At 36.5% G+C, this 27,943-nt stretch overlaps 8 protein-coding genes across 10 annotated transcripts; 4 read left to right on the forward strand and 4 right to left on the reverse strand.

Moving 5' to 3' along the window:
* Nucleotides 1-256: 256 nt before the first annotated feature.
* Nucleotides 257-9,280, reverse strand: LOC105271033 (protein big brother). Its single transcript, XM_011312338.1, has 3 exons — nt 8,845-9,280; nt 8,470-8,658; nt 257-1,824 (listed from the first exon to the last, which is right to left on the reverse strand). Exons 1-3 carry the CDS (start codon nt 9,034-9,036, stop codon nt 1,465-1,467), a joined length of 741 nt encoding a protein of 246 aa, XP_011310640.1. The 5' UTR covers nt 9,037-9,280; the 3' UTR covers nt 257-1,464.
* A 2,798-nt stretch (nt 9,281-12,078) lies between these two features.
* On the reverse strand, nt 12,079-16,282 carry LOC105271034 (F-box/LRR-repeat protein 13). Of its 2 annotated transcripts, XR_892615.1 has the most exons (6): nt 16,015-16,282; nt 14,990-15,148; nt 14,400-14,860; nt 13,417-14,275; nt 12,422-12,548; nt 12,079-12,170 (listed from the first exon to the last, which is right to left on the reverse strand). XR_892615.1 is itself a non-coding variant. In XM_011312339.1 (4 exons), the coding sequence occupies exons 1-4, from the start codon at nt 16,061-16,063 to the stop codon at nt 13,451-13,453; spliced, it is 1,494 nt and encodes a 497-aa protein (XP_011310641.1). In that variant the 5' UTR covers nt 16,064-16,282; the 3' UTR covers nt 12,832-13,450. The 2 variants fall into 2 exon arrangements, 1 of the variants encoding a protein (XP_011310641.1); XM_011312339.1 differs by lacking the exons at nt 12,079-12,170; nt 12,422-12,548 and having other exon boundaries at nt 12,832-14,275.
* LOC105271035 (uncharacterized) lies at nt 12,164-12,829 on the forward strand. The gene is made up of 2 exons (XM_011312340.1): nt 12,164-12,290; nt 12,449-12,829. Exons 1-2 carry the CDS (start codon nt 12,219-12,221, stop codon nt 12,668-12,670), a joined length of 294 nt encoding a protein of 97 aa, XP_011310642.1. The 5' UTR covers nt 12,164-12,218; the 3' UTR covers nt 12,671-12,829.
* A 221-nt stretch (nt 16,283-16,503) lies between the features above and the next one.
* Nucleotides 16,504-18,572, forward strand: Alg3 (Alg3, alpha-1,3- mannosyltransferase). 2 transcript variants are annotated; one of them, XM_011312342.1, is made up of 2 exons: nt 16,504-16,747; nt 16,810-18,572. In XM_011312342.1, exon 2 carries the CDS (start codon nt 16,905-16,907, stop codon nt 18,231-18,233), a length of 1,329 nt encoding a protein of 442 aa, XP_011310644.1. In that variant the 5' UTR covers nt 16,504-16,747; nt 16,810-16,904; the 3' UTR covers nt 18,234-18,572. The 2 variants fall into 2 exon arrangements, with proteins under 2 accessions (XP_011310644.1, XP_011310645.1); XM_011312343.1 differs by having other exon boundaries at nt 16,504-16,706.
* An 88-nt stretch (nt 18,573-18,660) lies between these two features.
* On the reverse strand, nt 18,661-23,004 carry LOC105271036 (uncharacterized). Its single transcript, XM_011312341.1, has 2 exons — nt 22,890-23,004; nt 18,661-22,808 (listed from the first exon to the last, which is right to left on the reverse strand). Exon 2 carries the CDS (start codon nt 22,706-22,708, stop codon nt 18,680-18,682), a length of 4,029 nt encoding a protein of 1,342 aa, XP_011310643.1. The 5' UTR covers nt 22,709-22,808; nt 22,890-23,004; the 3' UTR covers nt 18,661-18,679.
* Nucleotides 23,005-23,820: 816 nt separating this feature from the next.
* Dhfr (dihydrofolate reductase) lies at nt 23,821-24,896 on the forward strand. The gene is made up of 5 exons (XM_011312345.1): nt 23,821-24,050; nt 24,118-24,273; nt 24,337-24,460; nt 24,547-24,656; nt 24,758-24,896. The coding sequence occupies exons 1-5, from the start codon at nt 23,968-23,970 to the stop codon at nt 24,843-24,845; spliced, it is 561 nt and encodes a 186-aa protein (XP_011310647.1). The 5' UTR covers nt 23,821-23,967; the 3' UTR covers nt 24,846-24,896.
* Nucleotides 24,897-24,934: 38 nt separating this feature from the next.
* HINT1 (histidine triad nucleotide binding protein 1) lies at nt 24,935-25,744 on the reverse strand. Its single transcript, XM_011312351.1, has 2 exons — nt 25,426-25,744; nt 24,935-25,242 (listed from the first exon to the last, which is right to left on the reverse strand). Exons 1-2 carry the CDS (start codon nt 25,633-25,635, stop codon nt 24,973-24,975), a joined length of 480 nt encoding a protein of 159 aa, XP_011310653.1. The 5' UTR covers nt 25,636-25,744; the 3' UTR covers nt 24,935-24,972.
* LOC105271040 (gastrula zinc finger protein XlCGF57.1-like) lies at nt 25,691-27,883 on the forward strand. The gene is made up of 2 exons (XM_011312350.1): nt 25,691-25,775; nt 25,966-27,883. The coding sequence occupies exon 2, from the start codon at nt 25,985-25,987 to the stop codon at nt 27,770-27,772; it is 1,788 nt and encodes a 595-aa protein (XP_011310652.1). The 5' UTR covers nt 25,691-25,775; nt 25,966-25,984; the 3' UTR covers nt 27,773-27,883.
* The last annotated feature ends 60 nt before the right edge of the window (nt 27,884-27,943 follow it).

Here is a 27,943-nt window from a genome sequence, read left to right on the forward strand (position 1 = left end):
ACGTTGTAATTTCTCCTCACATTTTCCACCATTTTTTTTTTCTTTCATGCTCAAGATGAACCGCTACCTTTCAATTCATTCATTCCCACTGGGAATTCTCGTCTCAATTTTCATGTGTCCAGGAAATTTTTCAATCACGCAACACGAGAAAATGTTAGAAAAAAAATTTACAAAATTAATTGAAGGAAACATCACCTTGCCAAAAATTATCAACAACAATTTTCACAACAAATTATCACAAACAATACTCTCAGGCTGTTGTTCAGAAATAATATTTAATTAATAAACTTTACAAATATTTACAATACATAAGAAAAGTCAATCGTTCAACTCATTCTAATTCATATTCAAAGTTCACAAAATTGTTAACAAAATGCTGAGTGAATAAAAAATATTGGAGTGACTCATGCGAATTCGGAGAAGTCTGATTCATCCGACGCATCATGTGTGTTAATGTCCGTCGGGTCTTGCGCAAGACCTTATGTACAATGCGTAAATGAATTGCAAAAACGGATTTCCCATTCGTTTCGTAATTGATAAGTATCTAATGTAAATTTTTCGAAAAGATAAAAAATGAATTTCAATAAGTAATGCGTTTACTTCAAGAAAATCATAAAACTCAGATCGCGACGGCTAGACGATACCAATGATTCTAATGATTCCACGATCCCACAATTGACACAGGTAAAATGATTACATTCGTGTATATAATTTATGCATCATTACAGTTATTATTATTCAACATAAATATACATACGGTAACATCTATCATTATTCCTATAGCAACTTATTATTCGGAAATCTACATATCAATATGACATATCCGCGAAATATTTCTCTGGATTTAGTAAAACGTCTGGATGAGTATTTTTCATTTCAAAATTATTCCCGAGAGTAATCGCAGTATTTCTGTCTCTGAGAATGAAATTCCCCCACAGATGGTCCAGGTGGAATAACCTTTCATCCCTCTATTAATTTAATTCTTCAACCATTTATTATATTTTACAGAGTAATTATCACAATTCAATATTCTAGGGGAATCTAACCGACGAGGGCGAGAGCTTCCACAAGTCAATCTAGTTTCAGACAATCTACGACTCTAGATGATGACCTACAAGACTCAGACATACGATGAGTTCTTCAACAAAAAATATTGGTATCAAATAGATTGTTTAACTTTCAATGGAGACCCGATGGACCAAGTACTTGATGATTTTCAAGTGGTAAATAAAATGACCAGCGCAAAAAGCATTACATATAACACCGATTCTCATATTGATAAAGTCAATGAGACATTATCTAGCGGATGCTATTTTCTGGTATTTTTTATGGCAACGTAGGACCCAGAGACAGAAATCATTGCTGATTAATAATCCGCAGCAAATCATGATGTTCATCTCGACGATTTGTAATAACGAAAACATCAATTAATGATTTTTCAATAGCAGATGATGCTTGTCGTGATTAATAAGCGCGAAGTCTGACTTCCATTTCAGGATCCTGTCGATGAGTGAGATGAGGCTCAACACCACCTGTCACAGTACCACTACCGCTTACGTGATGACCTAGATGGTGATGATGAGAGAGATGATGATTGTGATGGGGTGGTTGGGCTGCGGCACTTCGAAATGCTCTCTGTTTTTCCTCGAATTGACGGATTCGTTCGTTGTAACGAGCCAACTGATTACGAAGTTGGGCATCTTCTTGGGCAGCAGCGTCCTCGTCGTATTCGAGACAACCCACGCCATCCAGACGCTCCAGGTCAATCCAACCACGCCACCTCACGCAGACGCCGTTCATTATCAGACCTGATCGTATGTGTACCTGAAACATCCCGATTATTCGATTGTCCAATTAAAAATTATGAGCACTTCGATTTGCATTTTCATTTTTATCATTTATTCTCAAGCAATTATTTCAGTAATTCAGTAATTCAAGTGGTAAACTAGGATAAGTGATTTTTTTTCGAGGCAAGTTTTTGGCCAGTATCTCGGTATCGAAGGCGCAAAACGACTTTTTTATATAAACATTTTTTATAGAGAAGAATGAGAGCTACAGAAAAGGTATTTATGAAAAAATTGTTATCTTGCTTCAATTCCGAGATATCGACTAAAAACTAGCCTCGGAAAAATTCAGTCATCCTATTAATTCTTATAGTATTCTATTAATGTTTTTTTTTTAATTTTGTACTTGAAAAAAAACCAAAAATCCAATACATGTATTTAAGTACTCAAGTATTCAAGGCAGTTTGAAATTTCTCATTACCGCAACTGCTCTTTTTAAACATTAAATCTTTAATGTGTAGTTTGATAAAAGAAAGAATTGTCTCCGAAGAGGATTAACCGTTCGACCAACAATCAAGTTCCTCATCTCTGATGGAGAACAATAAAAAAGAAATTATGAGAAAAATAATATGAATATTCTGGACAGTGCAATTTTCTCGTGGCCGCAGGCGGTAGTGTATACCTTCCAATCTCAGTAATCGCCTGTTGAAAATGAGGAACACTTAGCCTTGCAGCAACAGGACGAATTAGGATGAGAAGAACGGCGAAATATTCTACGACGAGATTGAAACGCAACGTAAATTGGATCATTACGACATCGTGTGAGTTTGATGCATTTTTTCACATCCATTTAGCTCTAAAAAAAAAATTCCCATTTTCTCGCCCTCAGTGAATTCCCAAAAAAAAAAATAAATAAATAAAAATAACTGGACCAACCCAGTAGTTCAATAAATACCAACTCAACTATAAATACCAACTCAATTCATATTAATTAAGTATGAATTTCAATTTACTTGGCGGTAGTAATGATTACATAATAATTCTCGGTGTTTTTGATTTTTAAACCGTTTTCGGGATAATTTTTATGAATTTTTTTGTTTCGTAGACATTTGATTTTACGGAGAATCATGTGAACGACGAGTTCCCAAGAATTGGGTCTCGCCCGTCGGGAATTATATCCCTCCAGGACCTATATTTTCAGCGAGTGTATATTTCCGGTGTTTCCAACAGTCGAAACAACCAGAGAAAAAAAAAAGTCCAGAAACTATAACACACAAAAAGCGAAACAGAAATCGTGAAAAAATGGTGAAAAAATGGTGAAAAGCTTCGCGGGGAGTTAAAATCGTTATTTCCCCGTAGTTTTTCTCCATTGATATATTACATAACCGCCGGGTGTGAGATTTTATTTCATCCCCACCGGGACGTTCATTTGAAGGATAATTGCACCGACGGGGTGGCGTCTCAGTGGGTGGTAACACAATCTACACTAAATTGCAGACTCAATCAGAGATACACAAGGTCAATCACAAGTGTGGAAGTATGTGCGTCATACACTGGGAAATACCTGCTCATTTGTATTGCTGAACTCTTTCCTTCTGCACACGGTAAAACCAGTAATGAAACTTCACTCGAACATTGAATCGAGGAAATTTCCAATAAAATAAATTCTTCGAAATTTTCAATAAAATAAAACGCGACAAAAATTCAATATACGAAGACAAAAATCCGGGAAAATCTACCCAAAAAATATATATATAAAGTACATAAATTATATATATATATACTTGATCCTAGTACATTTATAATTGTTATTAAAATCCTGGGAAGATCGATTTTGCATCGATACACGGAGAGAAATATTTAGTAAAAATTACGGAACTTTCAGTTCACTTACCGATTACGGAGTTGATTCGAAAAATTTAAGTGACGGTATCGTTATTTTTCACCGATAATTCAGATAAAAATTACGGAACAGCGCGGAAAAATTCCGTGACTTTAGATAAAAATTACGTGACAGTTCCGTAAAATTTCCGACAACCATATTTCGCTCCAGAATTACGGAAAATACACGTAATTTTTATTGAATATTTCTCTCAGTGTATTAATCGAAAAATCCATATACAATCGGATCAAGTATAACGCATGTACAAATGATTTTTTTTTTTTCATAAATAATTCATGAAATACTTGTTCAATCCGAGAAATTAACCGTTTCCCACAGTTTTAATGACAGATTCAAAAGTTTGCTGAACGTTTCAGATTTTTCTCCTCTAGATTTGATATTTTATATTCCAACGTAATTCGCTGCGAAGTCACATGCGAATGTTTATAACATAAATTTTTCCGGCTTGATATACATACATATAAATGTGTATTTCCTAGAGTTTTAATCGTTGAATTTTTAGATATCGTTTGAGGTGATGAAAATGAGACATGAGTAATGATGATTTGATGAATCATCTCCCCAGGAGTTCGAGTTTTCGATGTTCTGTTTGTGATTTGTTTCAGCTCTTCGAGGAGAGTGTGCTGGGGATATTTATACTGAGTTCTGATGGTGGAATCCCGCATTTGACAGAAGCTTTCTCCTCCATTTCTACAGAAATTCACCTAAAATCATTCTCACTTGCGGATTACGTAAAATGTTCCGTAATTTTTCTCGGATATTTCCCCCCGCGTGAAGAACTGTACGGAGAGAAATATTGAGTAAAAATAACGGAACTTCCGGTTCCTTACCGATTAGAGAGTCGACTAAAAAAATTTGAGGGACGGTCTCATTATTTTTCACAGAGAATTGAGATAAAAATTGGGCGGAACGCCGCGGAAAAATTCACATTTCCCTTCGGAATTACGGAAAAGACGCGTAATTCTCATTGAATATTTCCCTCCGCGTGTAAAATAGAATTCCCAATCCCAACTGTTCTCTATTGAGCCATTTAATTACAACCTCAACTTCAATTAGTCAAAATTTTCACGCTCAGTCAACTGCGATTAATAACTGAAGGGTAACATTCGTGTATTTAACCCTTTTCTCGTTCTCACGGGAGTAAAAACAACAGTAATAAAAAATAGAATTAAAAAAAAAGGGAAATAAAAAGTACAGAGGTTTGGGCGTGACCCATTACGAGACATAATACCGTACGATATTTAAACTGTAACTCGTTCCGCTCAACCCTTTGACATTCTCATTTGCATGAGGCCCAAAGTGACATTGAAACAGATGAAGAAAAAAAGGAAAGAGTTAAATCCGGTGAAAGGGTGGCAGTACGTTATCAAGTGTTGCCTGGCGTATCTCCAGTGATTTTTTTTTTAACCTCGTATTTATCTCAACGAGACGGACACAGGAACCGGCTTTGTTTCAAGTAGGCGGCACCCGTCGACTTTTTTTCCAGTCCAGTCCAGTCCAGGGGACAAAAGACAGGGGCATTCGTCATCATTTCTAACTTCCCTCTTTCTAGACCTATCAAAAAAACCGAATACCATACGGTCAGCGTGCGCCTTTCTGTCGTAAACAACTCCACACAATTATTATTGCAAATTTATTTTTGAATTATATGTGGCCGTCAGCTTGACAAGGCCCCATTTCGGCGATTCTTACACTGAGAAAAATATTCAATAAAAATTACGTGTATTTTCCGTAATTCTGGAGCGAAATGGGGTTGTTGGAAATTTTACGGAATTGTCACGTAATTTTTATCTAAAGTCACAGCATTTTTCCGCGGTGTCATTTTTATCTGAATTATCGGTGAAAAATAACGATACCGTCACTTAAATTTTTCGAATCAACTCCGTAATCGGTAAGTGAACTGAAAGTTCCGTAATTTTTACTAAATATTTCTCTCCGTGTATTTGCGAGATATTCGCATCTTTTGCAAAAGGAGAATTTATTATTTTGATTTTGAAAAAAAAGAACAAGGGCCCACGATTTTTTGTTTATCGAATATTTAATTTAAAATATTTGTAACTATGCGGTGTTTAGACCTGGAGGATTCTGGTTGGTCTTCAAATATAGGTGATATAATCGTGCACCTGAGAAAAATACGGGGAAATTTACCGAACTTTTACGTAATGGTTGGATGACCTTGGTTTTCGGAGAAATGTACCGTAAAAATTATCCTGACAATTTAGTAACAATTCGTGCTCGTTAGGATAATTTTTACGGAACTGTCCTGATTTTTCCCGGAATAAATCAAGGCCACCCCACGACTACGTGAAATTTCCGTAATTTTCCCAGTATTTTTCTCCAGCAGATCAATTTTTATCCAATATCTCAAAATTGAAAGGAGCTACCGATTTTTTCATGGATACCTTTTCTGTAGTTCTCATCCTTTTCTATAAAAAATGTTAATACAAAAAATTCGCTAGATTCTTTCAATTGGAAATATAGCCTAAAAACGGACCTCGAAAAAAATGCAGGCATTTCGGAATTATTCTCTGAGGAAATCGGTATATTGAGTACCTGATTCCTTCGGAAAAACAGAATTGCTCGAGTTATATGATCATGATTACAATGACGAGAATGAAAAAGGCTCCATTCACGTAAGGAGTATATGAAAGGGTGATTATTCTCCTTTGAATCAGGTCTCGTTAATTACCGACGATAAGAAACGCGCGATAGCAGATGTGAAAAGGTAAAAAAAAAGGGGGAACTGTTGTTATCTGAATTTTGATCTGACTTAATTGCTTGCGCCACAGGGCACCATCACAATGCCCAGCACGTGGCGCTTCTGATCTGTCTTTAAAACAATGAAGAGAAAAAAAAAATCGTCTCGTGTCGTGAGGGAGATTGAAATATCCTCACGTCTACCCCAGAGGGTCGCCGCTTTCAAGGGTTTTCCGATTTTCCGAGGAATCTCTCTCTGGCACACCGATATCTTTTGAACCCGAGGCAATTTCCCGGAGTTGTTCAATGATTTATGGCCGTTTGAAAATTTTATTTTTCTAACTGCCTGTGACAGTTGGTCGGTGCTAATTGTCTGTCATGTCTTACAGAAGCTGTTGAAAATTCAGGGTAAATATTACGCTGTTTACATCGGGTGAACAGTAATTGAATCATCGGTTGGGCAAACGAAAGTGGAAATAAATTTGGTGTAAATGAAAAAATATGGGAATTCGAATTGGAAAAAATGGAGATTTTTACTGGGGAAAGCACACGGAGAGAAATATTTAGTAAAAATTACGGAACTTTCAGTTCACTTACCGATTACGGAGTTGATTCGAAAAATTGAAGTGACGGTATCGTTATTTTTCACCGATAATTCAGATAAAAATTACGGAACACCGCGGAAAAATTCCGTGACTTTAGTTAAAAATTACGTGACAGTTCCGTAGAATTTCCGACAACCACCTTTCGCTCCAGAATTACGGAAAATACACGTAATTTTTATTGAATATTTCTCTCAGTGTAGTAAATAAATTTTCTGAGATTCTCCATTTTTGGCGGACGGAGAGAAATATTTAATAAAAATTACGTGCCTTTTTCGTAATTCCGGTGCGAAATGTGGTTGTAGGTAATTTTAGGGAACCGTCACGTAATTTTTACCGAGAGTTACGGAATTTTTCTGCGGCATTCCGTAATTTTTATCTGAATTATCTGTAAAGAATTACGATACCGCCACTTAAATGTTTCCATGCATCTAGAGATAATCGAGTGTTTAAAAATTCGCGAATAATTTCAAAATGGCGGTATACCGACGCCAGTATCGATCGTAATGGCGTCGACGACCCCTGGACCGACGCCGGCGCGTTAACGAGAAGACCGGAAGCCGCCGTAAAAAAGGCATCAAGAAAAAAAGGAGATAACGTTTTGGAAAATACTCTGGAGCTGGTTATTTATTTTCGGCACTTTTTTTTTTCTCCACTTCTACAAAGCGGTTTATGACCTAAAGCCCTGAAAGGAAAAGTGGAGATGTTCCGAGAAGTTCACCGGGAATTTCCAGTCGAGGGGTCAGTTTTATTTCATTTGACGAAAAATTGGCGTCGGAAAGAGCCAATGGACCCCTGCAGTGAGGGGCTGTTGTATACGTCATACGGGGGCGGAAAAAAGGAACTCGGGGGCTCCAGAGGAAGTCATCAATGACTGGTCCTGGATCCCTCCATTGTTCATTTATACGGAGCTACAGATTTTACGGGAAATCGAGTTGTACAAACACGAGAGGTAAACGTCACGTATAATTCCACTTTATTGTCATCGAATTTGTACTAATTGACGGTGATTTATTTTTCAGTTCCACACATTTTGTCATTTCCACTCCAATTTTTTGTAAATATTCGAAAATTCCGGTGGTGCATGAAAATAAAACTTGAATCAAGTATATTTCATGTATATTTTATACTTGATTTAAACATATACGTTGCACGTAAAATGAATATAATAATATACTGGAAAGGATTGAATATAATAATATCTGAGTATTAATATAAATTTATTAATTCGGAAGAGAATGAGATAAATAAATAGAAATGTCACACGTCTGCGGACTATCAGAAGATAGAATATCGATGAAAAATTAATTTTCCTACCATTATAATAACGATTATGAATATATTAAGATCGAGGATAAAGTATACTTGATTCAAGTGTTTATTTGTTTCCGTGTGCCATTAGAAGACGTCGGCATGAATTTTATCAGCTATGTATCTCCGTCCAGTCGATAAAAGAAATGGATTTATGATATTTTCAAATTACCTTGCCATGTTCCTTGTCGAAGTCGCATTGTCCGGGTTCAGAGAAGGTTCCAGCAGCGGGGCCGAATGTCAATTGCAAATTAGTTCCCATTGCGGCAAATGCTATTTCAGTGTGACCTTCACGACATGCATTTTGGAAACGACCCTGACGCTCCTCCAAGGGTCTATCTCTAAAGCCCGTGTACCTCACCTACAACAATTTTTCATTTTTTTTTTTTCATTATTAATTCTATTTTTGCTAAATTACCGTTTTTATTCTACAATATTAAAGATTGGAGGGGAAAATTTACGATTATTCGACTCCGGAAGTGTTTGGAATTCCAATCGGACTCGACCGGATTAAAATCCGGGTATTTTTATTTCCAGGAATAATTACCTCACACTCTCGACTCAAACGGCGAAACAGCTCATCATTCTCAAATTTTGTCTTCTGGTCAGGTACGACCCGGGGCATTTTGAAGACGAATCTGGGCCTTGGCTGTTCGTAAAGGCCCATTCCGTCAAATGGCAAAACACCAACACCTAGGCCTGGACCTCCTGCATGTTCACTCATTGCGTGCATCATCATAGATTAATATTTCTAATGTCCTTGACAAATTTCTGCAATCGCTCTCACTCAAACAGTTCACGATTTTATTATTTTCACAATTATTCAGATGCACCTGAATTCAGCGAAATCGAGAAGACATTTTACGACACTCGGAGATATGTAATGAGATTTTTTTCGATTACTTTTGGGAAATTTTGAAGAATTTTTTTCGGTGACACACGACCGCACGGTACGACGTCTCAGTGGAGACTAAAGGCAGTTCAGGTCTCGGTTTCAGGTCATATCTTGAATTGCCACGCCCACAGGGTAGCACCGCCCCTGAAAAAATACTCCCCACCACTGGATTTCGTACTCATCGGATTGGGGAAGGGGAACAACTCGATTTTGTGCCGACCTGCCCCCCTCGATGGTGCATCTCGAAAATTCGATATTATTAATAATAAGAAAAAAAATCGATAAAATGCATATAAATTATTATCAAAAAACAATTCGACAATAAATAAATTTATTGATATTTCGTGTCTATTTATTGGCTTTCAATTTAATGACAAATAATTACAATAAATAAAGATCTAAATAAATTTTGATGCGAAGTGAAAAACTAGGATAAGTGCATTTTTTTCGAAACCAGCTTTTAGCCAATTTCTCGAAATTGAAGGTAGATAGAGATATTTTCATAAACACCTTTTTTTTAGCTCTCATCTTTCTCTTGAAAAAATGTTTTTGCTAAAAATGCGCTAAGTTCCTTGAATTCTGAGATATTGGCTGAAAACTGGCCTCAAAAAAAATGCACTTATCCTAGTTCACCACTTCGTTACTGAATTTTCTCCCTGACGCGGGGATAAATAGAATATTTTGATGGGCTTTGATTGGATGGGAGATTGAAGTGCCTGAAAATAGTGTAGCCTCCCCCTTTTTGGAGTACATGTCATACATGAAGAGCATTAAGTGTGTCAATTCTCCCCTAGGGAAAAAATATGCCTCTCCTAGAGTGGCTCATCCATTGAAGAGGATCATTGTCAAGCTCTACGATTAAGATCACCGGCTCTTTTTGGACACTCCTAAATAGATACCCATTTATATATTTCTTTATTCTCCATTTTTACCCCTCCGTCGACTGAAATATTGTTGAGAAAAGCCCAGCGGGTTTATGGAGGTGAATTTTTATTGAGGATTAGAAACGTTAAACAATCAAAACAATTGAGAAAAGGTCTCAATTCAGAGTTTCGGGGGAATGAATTTTGAGGAGAGAACTTTATGGGTCATACCTCTTCTAATATTGACCTGAGAAATTCTCGCCAAATGTTTCCTCGCACCCCAATAAAACCATAAAGGTGTTGAAAACCGGAAAATTTTCACTCAAGAATTTCACTTTAATGCACCATAAATATCAGTTAAATACACGTAGAGAATAATTTAGTAAAATATTGTAAACCTATTTGTTTGCGACCAAAAATTCTTCTTTTGATTAAATTAGATTGAAAACAATCAAAAATACTTTTGCCGCCAATTTAGTATTTTTTAACAAATATGTACTAGAGATAAATAAATATGCTCTCAATGACACATTAACATAAAATTGAAAAAGCAATTAATTATTTAATTGTATTCTATTAATTTTTTATGACTATTGGGGGTCGAAAAATATTTCTATAAATTAAATGCATCCCCAGGCATTCTAACGAATTCTATCTTCAAATTTCAATTCTTGCAAACAATTAGAGTTACAATTAAACTCGAAAATTTGATTTAGTTTTTTCAAACAAATGCATTCAATTAAATATTCAGCGCTCGCAGTCACATATGCGTTCGCGAATATTCATTAATTCAATTTGTTAGTGTCAAAACAATTTTTTCATTCAATCTACTAAATTTCGTTCGCAGTGTATTGCACTGAAATAACAATTGCTTTCGCCAATTGAATTCACTGACAACAAGAAAATTACATATATCCATGCACGGAGAGAAATATTTAGTAAAAATTACGGAACTTTCAGTTCACTTACCGATTACGAAGTTGATTCGAAAAGTTTAATTGACGGTATCGTTATTTTTCACCGATAATTCAGATAAAAATTACGGAACACCGCGGAAAAATTCTGTGACTTTAGATAAAAATTACGTGACAGTTCCGTAAAATTTCCGACAACCACATTTCGCTCCAGAATTACGGAAAATACACGTAATTTTTATTGAACATTTCTCTCAGTGTGCAAACCCATTTTCGAAAAATATTTTTTCTCTCAGTCTATTCTCTATAAACAACAACTGCCGAGGGTTCTATTCAATTTACCCTCGCAGTGAATCAAATCTCTGCAGATTTTCCCAAAGAGTTGTAAACCTTCAAAAAAGAACATTACAAAGGTGCAATCCCACCAACGGAGAAATATTTTCATTGGTCCAGTCAACCAACCAATGAGAATTCAGTCACTCTCTTTGTTCCAATTTAGCTGTCGACGTTAAAATCATTCGTATGTGTAGAGAATCTGAAATTTTCACGCATATACACACTTAGAGAACAGATATAAAATAAAAATTACAAATTCTTCCTTAATCCAAAAGCAAAATATCCCTCAGAAAAAATTTACAGAATTTTCGCTTCAGAGCGTTCTATAATTTTCATCTGAATTTATGAATCTGGAGTGATTATTTCAGATATTTCTCACAATATCCGAAAGATTGTAGACATTTCTAGAAATTCTCAGCGATCGATAGAACCCGCCAGACAACTATATACTCAATGAATAGAAGAAAACAAAAATTGGAATTTAAACTCTATTCCATTATCGAGTATTATTACTTATAAATTACTTTCACCACTCATTCCAAGAAAATCCACACGTTTCAACGCAAATATTAATATACATTTGCGTGTTTTAATTAATATATTGTTTTATTAAAGTCCTTATTTTTCGCCAATTAATTAATTCGAGAGATGGATTTTTATTTCAACAGTTCATATAATTATTTGCATACATATTTTTTCAGGGGATTCAGAGCTAAGGATGTGTAATTGTTGGAAGTACTATCGGTGAAATGAATGGGTGCAAATTCAAATAGCCGTAGAAAAGGTAGTCATGGTAACTAGAGTCCATCGAGTAAACCAGTTCTGCTCGTGTATTCGATCGAATTACTGTGGCTCATCAGATCCCCTGGTAACAGAGCACAAATTATTCTGCATTAATTCCACGGAGTCGATCATGACTGCAAGAGTTAAATCTGCAGATTTAATCTGCTGGCAAAAACGAGCATTCGAAAGGCACCGAAATCGAGTGAGTCTCAACCCATTAATGAGAACTAATTTAATTATCAACAATTATTTAGGAAAAAATAATAGTTTAAGGTAAATTATATGAAAGTGGTTTGATTGGGAAAACATGTATTTATAGTTTTAAAAAATTACTTTTGAATTTCGCTGTTGATTTTGAAGGTGAAGACAGCTGCTCCCACGGTGGACATGAGTCCCCCCTGTACTCGTCCTCATGTCCTGCGAGATGCAAAAAGACTGCAATTGGAACGAGAGCGACAGGCTGAAATCATGCGGAATAATTTTATACTCTTGAGAAATCTGGAGGATATAATGCACGGACGGAGAAGAAAAAGGAGCTATCGATTGGACGAGAAGACAGCCGCTTGCATAAAGACTCGTTAAATTTATTGATTCACCATTTTTTGTACATTTACACTCGTGTATTCCATGAATTAGAAACTTCGAAGTCTACATCAATTTCATTATGACGATGTCCCTTTTCTTCTGCGTATATTTATATTATCGCTTTTAGAGGATGAATGAATAAATTAATGAAAAAACTGTTGACTCATTTTCCCTTTATTCCTTATCAAACATGGATACAATTTCAATAAAAAAAATTACAGGGCAATCCATACATCAAATCGCCTGTAAAAACGGGTAAATGATACGAATAATATCGTTCAACGATTATGCACAGACGTAATAAAAAATTTGAATTAGATAATACATATGGGAAAAGGGGTCGATAGTTTGAGTGTTGCAAAAATAACTTAAATGATCTAAATGCCACTTGTGACACATCAGTTCTACGCTCTATGCGGTTATCAACGTAATATTATATCTAAGACGAGGAAACAGCTGGTTATTGACAAATGCAAAAGATGGGAATGAAAATTCAATGTTCGCTGGGACTTTCTGGAATTCCTGCTATTTTATAATCGTTTTTCGTCTGTGAATTTTGGCATTCGATGAGTCTCCCAACTCCAGGAGGTGGTGGAGGACATAGAAAACTTGATAAATCAATGATAAAAAAAAAGAGAGCCTCAAAAATGGAGCAAAAAATAAAAATAAAAGAGAATTTCAACTCCTGTTAGTATAGACAAGTCCTCCTCATTTGAATTCTGTAATACTTTGGTAACATTAACCTCATTTCACCAGAAAATATAACTCAGGAGAACTTTAGACCAGACGAAGGAAGTGCAGTGCATAATCATCACCTTCCTCGTACTCATAATCATCGTAGGAATTGAACATGTCGAAGTCATCCTCATCAACATACTCGTAATCGTAATCTAAAGCATCCTCATCTTCATCATAATAATCATCGACATCGAAGTCTGAATCGCTCTCATCATCGAAGCCCTCTTCTTTGCCCTCGACGATCAAAAGAGGAGAGAAATCATCTTCATCGTTCCAATCCTCCTTGACGGAATTGCTGACGACCAAATGAAGTTTAAGATTGTTGGTCCTTTTTTTAGTGATAGTCATGGCCTCACGAATAACTCTTTCAGACACTCCAGTATCTGCGAGATTCAGGTACTTCAGATTGGCTGAATATTTAATCAATGATATCATTCCCTCATCGTAAACACCATCACAGCTCTCACACTCCAATTTCTTCAGATTGTACATTCCAGTGAAGGCAGCATCTGTGATTTTAAATGCATCGTTGAGAATCAGCTCTTCGAGGTGAGATAGTTTTAGCAAACTCTTGATCCCATTGTCTTCGACGTTGATGCATTTGCTCAAATTCAAGTGTCTCATATTGCTACAGTTCTCCGCTATTTGCTCAAGGAAATTATCGGCAACCTCGAGAACTTTTGTGAGATTAAGATGCTCGAGTTTTGTCAGACCATTCAGGTGGGGCAGTCCTCTTCTGATCGAGCAGTTTGCGATGGAGAGGAAAGTGAGTTCAGACTTTTGACTTATGACTTTCATCATGTTGGGCTTCAAGGAAAAACCATTGAGCGTTAGGGCTGTGAGTTTGGTGAGACTCTGGAATGCCTGCGGATGAAATAAATTTCGACAAAATTTCATTCCAAGTTTATCGGGTGAAATGCTTTCATTCTAGTGACTATTTAATGTGTGAAAATAAGTATAGTAAAGAAGTAGTAATAAGGATACTCACGTTGGGAGCTACACGAGGTAAAAAAACATATGTTGGAAGATAAGCATCAGCGAAATAAGCCCAGAGATGGATTTCAGTCAATGTTTCATACGGCAGAGCCTGGAAAAATTCACCACTGAAATGCTGTCTAATTCCCTTCATCTCCAGGTATTTCAGCCTCTGCATTTGTTGAAATAGTTTGGCACAGTTTTTATCGTATTTTGGGAGTTCAATTTCCAGTTTCACTAGATTGTGACAGTGCTGGCCAACAAGTGGAAGAATCTTGGAATTACAGGGCTCAGCTAATTGTAATTGGTGCAGATAACGTCCACATTTCCTGATGATCCTTCCAATGCATTGATTAGACTTTAAATCATCTGGCAACTTTAATAAGTCACTCGTTGGAGGACATCTTACAGTGAAATTTAAGATCTTCACGTCGTCCCAAGCCAGTTGAGAAACATCTTTCCACCGTTTACAAACTGTTGATCAATGCAACAATAAAAAACATCTTTATTTAATTCCCCTAGACAATCTATCACATATTTGTTAAAATACATTTTTTATTTCAAAAGAATGACAAGTAAAAATTCCGATAAAATAGACTTCACCTGCTTCAATGGTAAGACGCTGGTCTAGAGAAAGATACTTGAATATTCTGGCTAAGCAATCATCATTCAGATTATTAATTAAATCAGGTCCACTTGGCTCCTCACAGACAGCCTGAAGTTTCCCAGTGTTCTTTTTAGTTTTGTTTGCGGTTGCCTTTTCTGTAATTACATCCTTAAATAAAAGGGAGAACATAATGGCTATCGCTCAAAAACACTCCTCTTTATACATAGAGATCAGTGCCTGCGGTACCATCAAGGACAGATGGCGTAGTTGAGGAAATGAGCGTTAATTTAAAAAACAATTCTAATTGGAGCTAAAATACAATATATAGAATACGAAACATGTGTAATTTCATGCATATAGAGAACATTATTTTCTTGGAAAAAAAGGATAAACTAGAAACTGTCATGACGAAAGGCATGCAAGAAAATATCACAGCAGTGGCAGTGTCAATTTTCATGAAAAAAGTGTTTTAAACATTGCAAATATTTCAGTGACGATAGTCTTTCTAATTTTTGCCTTCAACTCGACTATTTGTTGAATGAAAAACGATGAATAAAGCTGTTGGTCATTGATTATCACTTTTCTTCATGTGACAGATAGTTCAAGTCAGTGAAAAAATTATGAGAAAAAATTGTATTGAACTCCTGATAAAGGGGCGCGCCAATAATGACCACATGGTGCAATCTCATTGGTTGAAATGACAATTAAGAAGAAAAATTTCTTCAATTCTAAAGAAATTTTTCTTCTTATTTATCTTCTTATGTAAAATTTGATTAGAATGTAGATGAAGGATCACAGTTTCTGATTAATGGAATCATTAGAACCGCTAATAAATAATTAATTGTTATTATAAACTCAATCTGCTCAATGCATCTAAAAAATGTTGGTTCTTAACCTCCATAACGACTGGACATAGCTGACGGTTAGAAGTGAGATTACACACGATTCAAGGATACAAAGATTTGATAGTGTACAGGATGGGTAATGGGTAATTAGTCGATATTATGGGGTATATACTTACTTTTGTGATTTGATACGTTGGAGCGACGCTGAGGAGTGAATCTTTTCATGCTGAAATGTTATTTATGACTGGATAAACCTCCCACAGGACTAATCTAGATGGCCATTCGGTTACGATTGTGTTCAATGTAATGAAATCCAACAGATCTAGTAGAATTTCGTACACGATAGCTTTCAATTCTCTCTTACTTCTTTGTTTATGCACGCACACCTTATGTTTTGGTTTCAATCCGTAACAGCAGCCATTTTGAGTGGATAAGCATTCGCGAATGAAAAATATTTCCGGCGGAAAAATGTGATCAATTGGTCAATTGGAATTTGAATTTATATCCCCTGAAAGAATTGTGAAAGATTAATTCCGATGGGAATGCAGAAATTCAAAAAAATTACATGTGTCAGGCATTTATATTTATGAGTAAACCTGTTATTTTCTTTTAAGGACCTTTTCTGATTTGAATTTGAACATGTGTTCTTTGGAAAAAATGTCTTACCGACATTTTCCTCTGTTGTATCGACATTCGCAGAGGAAAGCGGTGAAATTCAAAATAAAAAAGTTGTTTGAAACAAGCACTATCGAAAAAGTTGTAAAAAATAAATGAACAAATACAAGTGCTATAACTTTATTGTAAAATCTACTGTAAACCATCTGTGACATGACAATTTGACATTGAAACTCATTACCGTCAATTGCAGGTTAGGTATCGAGTGTTTGCCCTCAATTCGACTGAATTCAGGTTAGAAATAGATTATTTTGCCGGGTGTATGACACGTATTACACATGTCTATTTGTTCCCAGATGTAGCCCTCATCCAAAAATAGTGAATTCGAGTGAGGAAAAAATAATCGGCCAGATCAATCACTTAAAAAATAATAAAGTGGAAATATCGAACAATGTCGACACGACGAGATAAACGTGCATCTCAGAATGCACCAAAAAAATTGGAGAAAACGAGAGATAAGAAATTGTGGGGAAGATTGGAAAAAATTTTTCAGTTATTCGTCGATCCAAAGCTACTGACATTTTTGGCCGTGTTCTTCGTTCATATTGAGATTATCATGAATCTTCTTATCATCCACAATGTAAAATATACGGAGATTGATTGGAGGGCGTATATGCAGGAAGTGGAGGGATTTTTGAATGGAACACTGGATTATGGAAAATTGAGGGGTGACACAGGACCATTGGTGTATCCCGCTGGATTTGTTTATATTTACTCTTTATTTTACTACATGACATCCAATGGAATTGATGTCAGAACGGGTCAATATATTTTTGCCTTACTTTACATAGTTTTATTAGTATTAGTCTTCCGAATTTATGCGAGGACCAAAAAAGTTCCACCCTATGTTTTAATATTAATATTCTGTACATCTTACCGAGTGCATTCAATTTTTGTATTGAGACTATTCAATGATTCTGTTGCCATGATATTTTTATTCGCTAGTTTGAATGCATTTCTGGATGACAAATGGTATTGGGGAAGTGTTCTGTACAGTTTGGCAGTCTCTGTTAAAATGAATATATTATTATTTTCACCTGCGTTATTGATATTTTATGTATGCAATTTGGGATTTGTCAGGACAATTTTTCATCTCGCCATTTGTGCAACTATTCAAATTATTCTTGGTCTTCCGTTTTTGATAAATAATCCGTACACATACATTTGTGGTGCTTTTAATTTTGGACGCGTATTTGAGTACAAGTGGACCGTCAATTGGCGAATTATACCACAGGATTTGTTTCTAAATCCTGTTTTTCATATTACACTGTTGTTCTTGCATTTGGCTGCTATCGCTTATTTCATTCCTACGTGGAAAACGTACATGAGATGTTACGCTAAACTGAAATTATACGGAAGAGAATTGAAGTTACAAATGAAGAAAGAGACTGAAATTGAGACTGTCGATATGTCTACTGTAAGTCAATTATTTATCGCGCCTCTCTTCGTTGCTAATTTCCTCGGAGTGATGTTCAGTAGATCCTTGCATTATCAATTTTATGTGTGGTACTATCATACCCTACCGTACATTGCCTGGTGTACACATTATTCAGTTGTCACTAGGATTGCAATTTTGGTTGTCCTGGAATTATGTTGGAATGTATATCCCAGTACTGTTTGGAGCAGTGCTGCTCTTCATGGTTGTCATTTGATGCTATTGTATGGATTGCATAAAAACCGAGTGAGGTATGATAAATTTGATAAGATGATTAAACAATAAAACATGTTAAATAAAATGTTAACTTCCAGCTTATCTGTAAGAAATTGCATTAATAATAAAAAAACAAAGAATTTAGAGAAATATATTAGTTTTATTCATCAATGTCATTTGAGTTCATATCTGTAGAAAAATGTCTATGTAATAATTTCAGAACATCCACCAGGGAATAAAATTCAGATAAACAACATCGAGGCTGATTATCAAATCGCAATTACAGTCAATACTTTATAATTCAACCATCATTAATATTATAACATAAATAATATTTGCAGTGACAACAGGGAAAAACCCCTCAGTATATTCTCTGCACGGAGTCTCATAAATGTAATATTCGATTCTGTTCACTGATATATTAAATTCTTTTTTTTTTGAAAGTAATAAAAAATTTATCGATCAAATCGAAGAAGAAAAAATAAAAACATAATAATGTAACTGAAGCTTTCCATTTAGGAATTTTTATCAAGTGTTTGTGCACTGAGAGTGCAAAAAGTTTGGAGTTTATACACCGTGAGCTTTTTGACAGCTTTACAAAGGTTATGCGCGAGATCAAAAGGATCTTGCAAACAAAGAACAGAGTCCACTCTAAAAGGCACCCCATTTTCCCCATTGAGGGAATTAAGATAAGGCTTCATGGCGGACGGTAATTCATTAGGATTCGAGAACAGTGTCTTTTTCACAGGTTCCCCAAGCAGTGGACAGATGACATTGTTTCGATAATCAAAGCTTGCATAAAATTTAAAAAACTGCGTGAGAAGTTCCCTGAAGCTTTGGTCAGTTCTACGCGGTTCGAAATCAATGAGAACTCCAGTTTCCCATCCAGCGACAATATTTGAGGCTTTATTACTGTCTATCAATTCGAAAATCGTCGGTAGAATAGACACTACTTGCAGAAAGTAGATCACCAGCCAAGCTATTGTATAACTATTGATCCCATTGACTCCTGTCAGCTCACAATACACCATCCAATTTCTCAGAAAGATAATCAACTTACGACAGTTTGGATAATTATTGCAATAAGCACCAATAATCTTCGTATTCTCAACGGTAAGACCGTTGGTAGCTGAAATGTCGCATTCTATTCCAGTGAATCTGTGAGTGATCGTTATGATTGGAACTCTGCAGTCTTCAACGAGTCTGTTAATGAACCAGGTCTGAGGGTCTCCTTCTAGACATTTTTTTATGTTCACCAAACGATCCAGTACTTGTTTATCACTGGAATTTTCTCCAGCATACACCGGACACTTCCCAGTGCTGCAGTCCAGGAAGATATCAAGGTCGCTATTTGCCCCACCAAGTCCATTAACCCTGGAGCCAAAGGGGTAAGCCTCAACGCGAGGATATCTCTGCTTAGAAATTTTTTTCAAATCTCTGATGACTTGATCCTCTTTCTTCTTCTCATCGATCCTACGTGCATTAACTTCAGCGAGAATTTTTTCGATGTTATCCTCAACTGCATACAAAAGTTTCTCAGCAGATTCTGGGAGTTTGTTCACCATGTAGTAATTGTGATATGCTGCATCTTTATGCATTTTGCATTGCGAGTGATAGGAGAAGGTATGGAGAACACCGTACCAGAGACTCGCACAAATAGCGCAATAGTCAAAGATTAATGTCTCGTTTTCGTATTGTTTAATTTTTTTGAGATGGCCCTTATCTCGCAAATGCTCTCGAAATTCTATTTCGACAATAGATATTGTTCTACAAAAGACACACCAGTATCTACGGACATTATAAAAATTCGATTGCATTCTCGAATGAAGAGCATGAAAGACTTCTTTCTTGTTTGATTCTAATAATGCCCACTGTTTTGCATGAGTCGGATCATTAATGTGATTACTTAATTTACAGGAATTGTTAGGAATAGAAAAACCACAAGCGTGACACTTGACTTCCTCTTCTGAAACTTCTTCCATATATTCTTCAGCAAGAGCTAGATCACTGAATTGATCTGGAAAGTCCTTGAACTTCTGGTGATCATTTATCATGTTCTGTAAATACTTTAGATGGTGAAGTGAACTCAAATGCTCGTAGAAATTCTGGAGAGAATTTTTAATGCACTTCTGGCACACGAGGCAGTAGATATTGTCGATGTCGATGGTGAAAGACAGGAGAACACCTAGCTGGATGTGTTTTATTCTCTGGTCGTTGATCTCGTAGATGTTCGGGCCGCTATCTAATTCGATGTCCAGGGGTTTTGTTCTGAAATGTGCAGATGACGTCACTTTCTTCGCCGGTGAGTTAGCAATCAAAGAATGAGAGGAATCTCCATCAGATTCGTCTTCACCCGTCACCAAATCCACTGGTTTTAGCTCTCCATTTACATTCTCCTCATGAGTATTATCCGTAGATTCTTCAAGATTCTCCAAGGAAGGCTTGAGAAAACGTTTCCAAAAATGTTCTGTCATGTGCTCGTGAAGACTTCCCTTCGTGAAATTTTCACCACACACCTGGCACGGAATTGTTTTATGGGCCTTTTTTTTCTCTCGCTTATTCTCAGCTGATTGAGGAGGTGCTGCGGCTACAGCAGCGTAAGAAGATGCTGACGACTTCCAACTGTCAAGGAATACATTTTCATTATACTTATGCTCCTCCGAATTCGAGTGTTGGAGATACTCTAAAGTTGCTGGGGTATGACGAGTCTCTCGAATTTTAATGTCACAGATTTTACACTCGATGTAATCAATGGTGTCACCAACGTAATGATACTGTACCATAATTTCGATAGGAACGCCATTCCACGCAGATTTGGGAGGAGGTGAAGGTACAATATCTTTATCGTCACGTCTCTCATCGCGGAATTCCAATTCAGAATTAATTTTCGCTTCATTCTGCTTGTGCTCTTTGCTGTTTCTGTGCGCATTGACATTCCAATAACCCCCAGTAATAATGCAGTTGCAGATTTCACAGAAGACATTCCTGATACTCTGAGGGAGAGTTTCATTATTTGAGGATTCTTTCGGATTCTTCTTCTCAGCTGATTCAGGAGGTGCTGCAGATATAGCAGCGCGAGAAGATACTGACGATTTCCAACTGTCAATGAATGCATTTTCATTATACCTGTGCTCCTCCGAATTCGAATGTTGGAGATACTCTAAAGTTGCTGGAGTATGAGGAGTCTCTCGAATTTTAGTGTCACAGATTTTACACTCGATGTAATCAATGGTATCACCTACGTAATGATACTGTAGCATAATTTCGATAGGAACGCCCTTCCGAGAAGTTGAAAGTGCAATATATTTATCATAATTTCTCTCATCGCCGAATTTCAATTCAGCATTGATCTCCGCTTCATTCTCCTTGTCTTCTTTGCTGCTGCCGTTTCTAATTCCCCCGTCCCAGCAATAGACATTACTGAGACTCCGACGGCGAATGTTGTTAGAGTTTAGTTTAAAAGAGAGCGGAGAGGAGACTGAATCTTTTTGATTGTCCAAGCAGAAAGAGGATATCAAGCGTTTGGCGGTTGTATTTTCAGAATTTTTAGACCCCAGAGGCAAGGCAGAAAGGCGGACCGGAAACTGTCTGGGTGACTTATCTCTTTTATCAGTTACTTTGTCGTTCCCTCCTGATACCTTCAACAAATCCTCTGGCTTTCCTTCCTCCAGATTTTTTTTAGTTTCTTCCGTTGTTTTTTCTTCTCCCAATTTCACTTCAACATTCATGTCTTGAACATGACATTTTCTCGTATGACCATCGAGTCGTTTAATTTTTACTTTGGATTTGCATACTGTACAGAGTAACTTCTGTTTGCTATTGGGGATTGATTCGAATTTCTCTGGTAGGTGCTCCACAGAAAGGGCCTCTAATTGGGCTTCCGAGAGGCTCCATAATTTATAACGATGGGGCCATCCTTTTACGTGCTCACGAACCGCATCATCGTCCAATAACTTTCGTTGATCACATATTGCACAGACCTTCCAAGTTAATTTCAAGAAAATACCTGTAAACGATTTTTCGACTTCATTTTCCTCCCCAGAATTATGATGGGGCAACACAGTCACTTCAAGAGTATCTCTTGAATTTTCTGTGTGAAGGACACTTTTTAAATGTTCATCTGCAGTGCAGTCATTGGGGACTCTGATTTTGCATAGATTACACCAATGAAATACTCTTCCTTCATGTTTTGGAGTGCCTCGAGGTAATTCCAACACTTGAACGACATGCTCATCCGATTTTTTTCCACTTTCGATGAAGTATTTAGTCTCGTTGTTGTCATTCAATTCTGGCTCGGTACTTCCTCCTTGGATATTGTTTATATTTAGGAACGACATCAGAGTGTGTTTGTTCTCGATGTGTTCTCGACTCTTGGTGTGTTCCGCGATATCCTCGAGGCCACCCAAAATTTTGTGATAACAAATATGACATTCTGTAAAGAACACCTCTGTACCTGGGTAAATGTGACATTTCAAATTTTTTGAATCTTTGGGATATATCACAATCTCGTCGCCATCGGTGGGATATTTGATAACAGATTCCATGATAATTCATTCGTGTATCGTTTTTCTCGGAATTCTAACAGCAAGACAGCGCCAACGCCTGTGTTATTCTCCTGTCTTTTGTTTCACATTTCTGGACAACCTGATGGACAAACAATTCCATTAATTTTCTTTTTTGTTGCGTAACGATTATTGGAATCCCCGATTTAAACGTGAATATTACCTGTCAGTATTTTGTTGTTGTAAATTACGCGGCTGGCCTTGAGATCAAAGACAAGATATATTGGCATGAAGAGCAAAGAAAGAACAGGTACAGACGCTGTACCACACTGTATTATTATAGGAGAACCTTCTAGTATGAAATCAGAGGGCGTACCTGATGAATTTAGCTCCCCGGAACTCGCTCTCTACTTTTTGGTTAATCCTCCTCAGGCTATTTACCGACAGCCGTACATATTGTGAAATGCTCCAGGATTAGTGAGCACTTGGTATCATCAGAATTCCAAAACACAAGTTTGATAAACAGAAAATAGTATATTTCGTAACAAGTGCGGTAAAGTGATTTCGATCATGAGCTGAAAACAAGTTGTATAATCCCACATGCCAAAAAAAACTTTCTACACGAGTTGCGAACACTTTCTCATCACAATGGGGAGCGTGCTTGAAAAGTTACTTTTCCACACATCAAAATTAATACTTGAGAGTTGATGAATCACACCGTTCACGTTGATAGCTAGTCGTCAACCCTCAAGTATTAATTTTGATTTTAGTCGACATATCAGTTGAGAAAAGATTCACCCGCGAATTTGAAATTAACTGTACGATTAGAGTCTCCTCTTATCATTAGTTGAGACAACATAGTACGAGATTGCTTTCATACTGAATGGAAGCTTTATATGCGATGAAATTGACGTTTCCATTTTTTTATTTCAGAGTAACTAAATATTTCCTACAAATCCCAAATATTATATATATAGTGTATTTTCCTATTTTTTAATCTTACTCTCAATCCTCTCCAGATAAAGTCAATGAAATCTCACGAATTCGTCTATGAACACAGACTTCTACCCACTTTAATAAACTTTATCCACCACTTTTTAATTAAAGTCATATTTATGATGACTAAATTATCTTGCTACTGTAGATCGAATTTATCTAGACTCTAGGAGTAAACTCCAGACTGCCCTCTGTTGCAGGCCTGAGTATCGATAGAAAGATTGAAATACCGTTACAGTATTTAAAAACACGTGTTTGGATCAGTTGATCTCACTTTTTATCAGTTTCGTTCATTCAGCTCAGACATGCAGCTGGGATTGCATTTAATTGCTGCGGCTTGTGAAAAGGGAGGCATTGGAGTGGAAGGACGTCTGCCATGGAAATTAAAGTACGTTTAATTCATGAAAGAAATAATTAGTCCTTGCTGCAAATAATGTAACAGTCACGTTCATTAGGAGTGAAATGAACTTCTTCACTGAGATGACAACGAAAACAACGGACAACAATAAACAGAATGCCGTCTTGATGGGCAGAAGGACTTGGGAGTGCATTCCAAAAAAATTCAGACCTCTCCAGAACAGGATAAATATGGTTCTAACCAATCAGCAGCTGTGAGTGATCAACAACTCTGGATATTCTATTGGATTTTTCACAGTTGATTTATTCTGTTCCAGTGATCTTGGCAAAGACGCTATTGTTTGCAAAAGTATTCCTGCAGCAATACAGATGATTTCTACTGGCTCCTTGAAGGATAAAGTCGAGAAAATTTGGGTCATCGGAGGAAGTTCCGTTTATGAAGTAAATACCATTTTTTACTTTTGCTTAATCTGCGATTTGATCCCATATGAAATACGATAATTTCTTGAATTATGCAATTATTACAGGCTGCAATGGAGTCACCGAACTTTCACAGACTTTATTTAACAGAGATAAGGAAGTACTTCGAGTGTGACACATTTTTCCCAGACATTCCAAACGACTTTATTACGGTGACGTAAGTCATCATGAAATAACAATCTCTAAGTGCATGTTTTTTTTTCTTCCATTGAATTTATCAATACAGGAATAAAAAATATCCTGTTTCTCTGATTCCAGAGATCCAAATATCCCTCAAGATATTCAAGAAGAGAATGGCATTGAATTCCAGTACAAAGTCTACGAAAGAAAAAACAATGATCTCTAATAATATATGTCTATCCACAAGAAATAATTTTTTTTTCCTTTCTCAGTTTTATTCCAATTGTTGAATAACCCTCAATACATTTTTCTTACTTAAAGTTTGTTAATTGAAATGACAGAGATTGGAGGAATTATCCTGGGGGCCATTTCATCTGTCTTCCCCCGAGGACATGAATATGTAAATGATAGACAGACTGTGCGCCATCAGCTCCATCATTAATAACCACACGAAATCCTTTGTCAAGTCCTTGTTCTTTAGCCACTTTTCTCGCAACGTTCATCAGATGACCCAGAATTAACTCATCCCCGTCTTCAGCCTTCGATAATTGCGGAATTGGTTTTCTCGGGATCACGAGAAAGTGTACTGGACTTTGAGGGTTAACGTCGTTGAATGCTACACACTATAAGATTCAAAAATTCAACAATTTTCATAATTAAATAACGGCCGTTGTCATTTGTGTGCATTATTAATTGTCATTGTTTTTTTCGCGGAGTAAGATTGAGGTTATGCGATCATAATTGTTCCAAGTGTTCGAAAATCATTAGAAGAATATGATTTTTTAATTGCTGAAGGGATCACTTACCTGATTATCTTCGTAAATAAAATTGCAAGGAATTTCTTTCCGGAGAATTTTCCCAAAAATAGTGTCACCACCGGCAGTGGCAGATTGAGCTTTCTCAACTTCAGACGCCATTTTTCGGAATGGAAACAGCTGACCACGAAATCCGATAGGTCGAGAAGTCACGATTTTTGATGAGTTCTGAACTAATGTACCTATTAATTTTATCACCATGACTTTTTAGTGCTTTTAAATGATCCAATGGTTATCCATACACCCGAAAAATAATGTACTATTGGATGGAAGAGATTATTTAATGAGGTTACTAGTGGAAATGTTTTGAACTTTGATCGACTAAAGTGTAAACGTACTGGGTATGTTTGGGTATGACTTATTTACTATCAGCTATTCAAGTAGAGTAATGTAAATTCATGAGTCATCTGCATTTATTTTTATCAACAAATTTTGTATTTGAATTGCTGACATATATCGGCAGCAACTGATAATAGTGAGAAATGAGGAGAGAAAGTATATTAATTTTCTCTGTAATTTAATTTATTTCAGACAAAACTGGTGGACAATAATGAATAAAACTCAGGGAGCGTTCGAACTAACGATCGATGAAAAACGATTGAATGAAGAATCTATCGACATCTGCAACCAAGATAACACTTCTCAACAAATTAATACATACAATGAAAAAGCAGATGTTTACGTGATCAATCTGCGAAATTCTGTCTGCAATAACGGAAAAAACCCATACAAATATTTTTTAATATACATCGAAGCATATTCCAACTATATTGTGCTAAAAGCCCTGAGACTGAATAATGAAGAAGAAATAGTTGAGAACCTCATAGATATTTTCTCAATTATAGGGCCCCCGGCGGTAATTAGTTATCACAGTAATAAAAATAATTTTGAAAAATTATCAAAAGCACTAGAGGACTACAGGAAATCAATCTTTAACATTAAACTAGAGCGAAACAACAGTAACAAGGGCTCTATCGTCCTTAAAAATGAATTAATAAAACAACTGTTAGATTGGGCCCGAGAAAATCCAGAGCAATCCCTCCAAATAGGTGTCAAACACCTTCAAATTACTGAAAACAACAGAATAAACCCATCAACAAAGAAGACACCAGTGCAACTATTATTCCAACAACTGATAACTCTAACTGATAAAATTCTTCCAAAATCAAAGAATTCTTCGAGCCACAGCGAAAAAAATATAGTAATTCCCTCTGTTCTCACTTGTCCCCATTGCCCTCAGAAATTTACATTCCCAAGTGTTTTAAAACGACACCTGCGATCTCATACAAACGAACGTCCATACGTCTGCAAAATTTGCAATAAAACATTCAAACAATTGGGCCACTTGAGTCAACACTGTCTGAGGCACGATTTTCATCCATCCCAATGTACAATTTGCAGCATTAAATTCGAATCTCTGGACCTTCTGAAGAGCCATTTATCCGAAAATCATAGGAATAAACGAAGAAAGCTGGTAAAACCGATATTTCAATGTGAAAATTGTAAAAAAGTCTTCACGACAAAAAGTGTTTTGGAGAGGCACGTCTTGTCTCACAGCCATGAGCGTCAGTTTGACTGCAAAATCTGCGGGAAAAGGTTCAAGCAAGCAGGACATTTGAAGTGCCATACATTGGTTCACACTGGAGAGAGAAAATTTGCATGTTCAATTTGTCCCAAACGTTTCAGTCTTTCCAACAGTTTAAAAAAACACATGTACATTCACAATGGTGAGAAACCTTATCAGTGTGACGTGTGTGGCTCTAGATTCCTGGAGAGAAGAAATTTGAATGGTCACTTGATGACGCACACTAATGAGAGACCTTTTGGGTGTAAAATATGTGGGAAACGGTATACCCTGGCGGATACCCTCAGGAGACACATTAGTGCAGCTCATGAGGATGGGAGGACTTATCAATGTGAAATCTGCGCGAAAATGTTCAAGCAATTGGCCCATCTGTCTGCTCATAAAAAAGTTCACACCGATGAACGCCCGTTTCAGTGTCATCTCTGTGATAAGAATTTCAAGCACAAAAATGTTCTCAAAGGTCATCTCGCTATTCATGCCAATGTCAGACCTTTTGAGTGCGATGTTTGCAAGGCTACATTTGTCAGGAAGACTAATCTCCAAACACATATTCTCTCGGCACACATGAACGAGCGACCGCATTTCTGTAAAATTTGCAACAAGAGATTTAAACAGATTAGTCACTTAAGGGGACATGTTATTGTGCATAGTAATGCTATGCCCTTTCAGTGTGATTATTGTGAGAGGAGGTGTAATAGACTGGATAATCTGAAGAAGCATATGAAGCTGCATGAGAAGAATAATATGGTCTGAGGATTTTTCAAGAATTAAAAGGCCTTTGGAACGGCCTTGACGGTCAGGGTTAAAGGAGATGAATGAATATCAGTATTATTTTTTTTAATCAATAAATGTTTTCCGAGAAAATCAGTTTATTGTCTGAACGGACATTTCCTTCTCCACTTGTTCTGTCCCTGACAAATCCTG

This window comes from Fopius arisanus, unplaced genomic scaffold, assembly GCF_000806365.1.
Source record: "Fopius arisanus strain USDA-PBARC FA_bdor unplaced genomic scaffold, ASM80636v1 scaffold00100, whole genome shotgun sequence".
Taxonomy (NCBI): Eukaryota; Metazoa; Arthropoda; class Insecta; order Hymenoptera; family Braconidae; genus Fopius; species Fopius arisanus.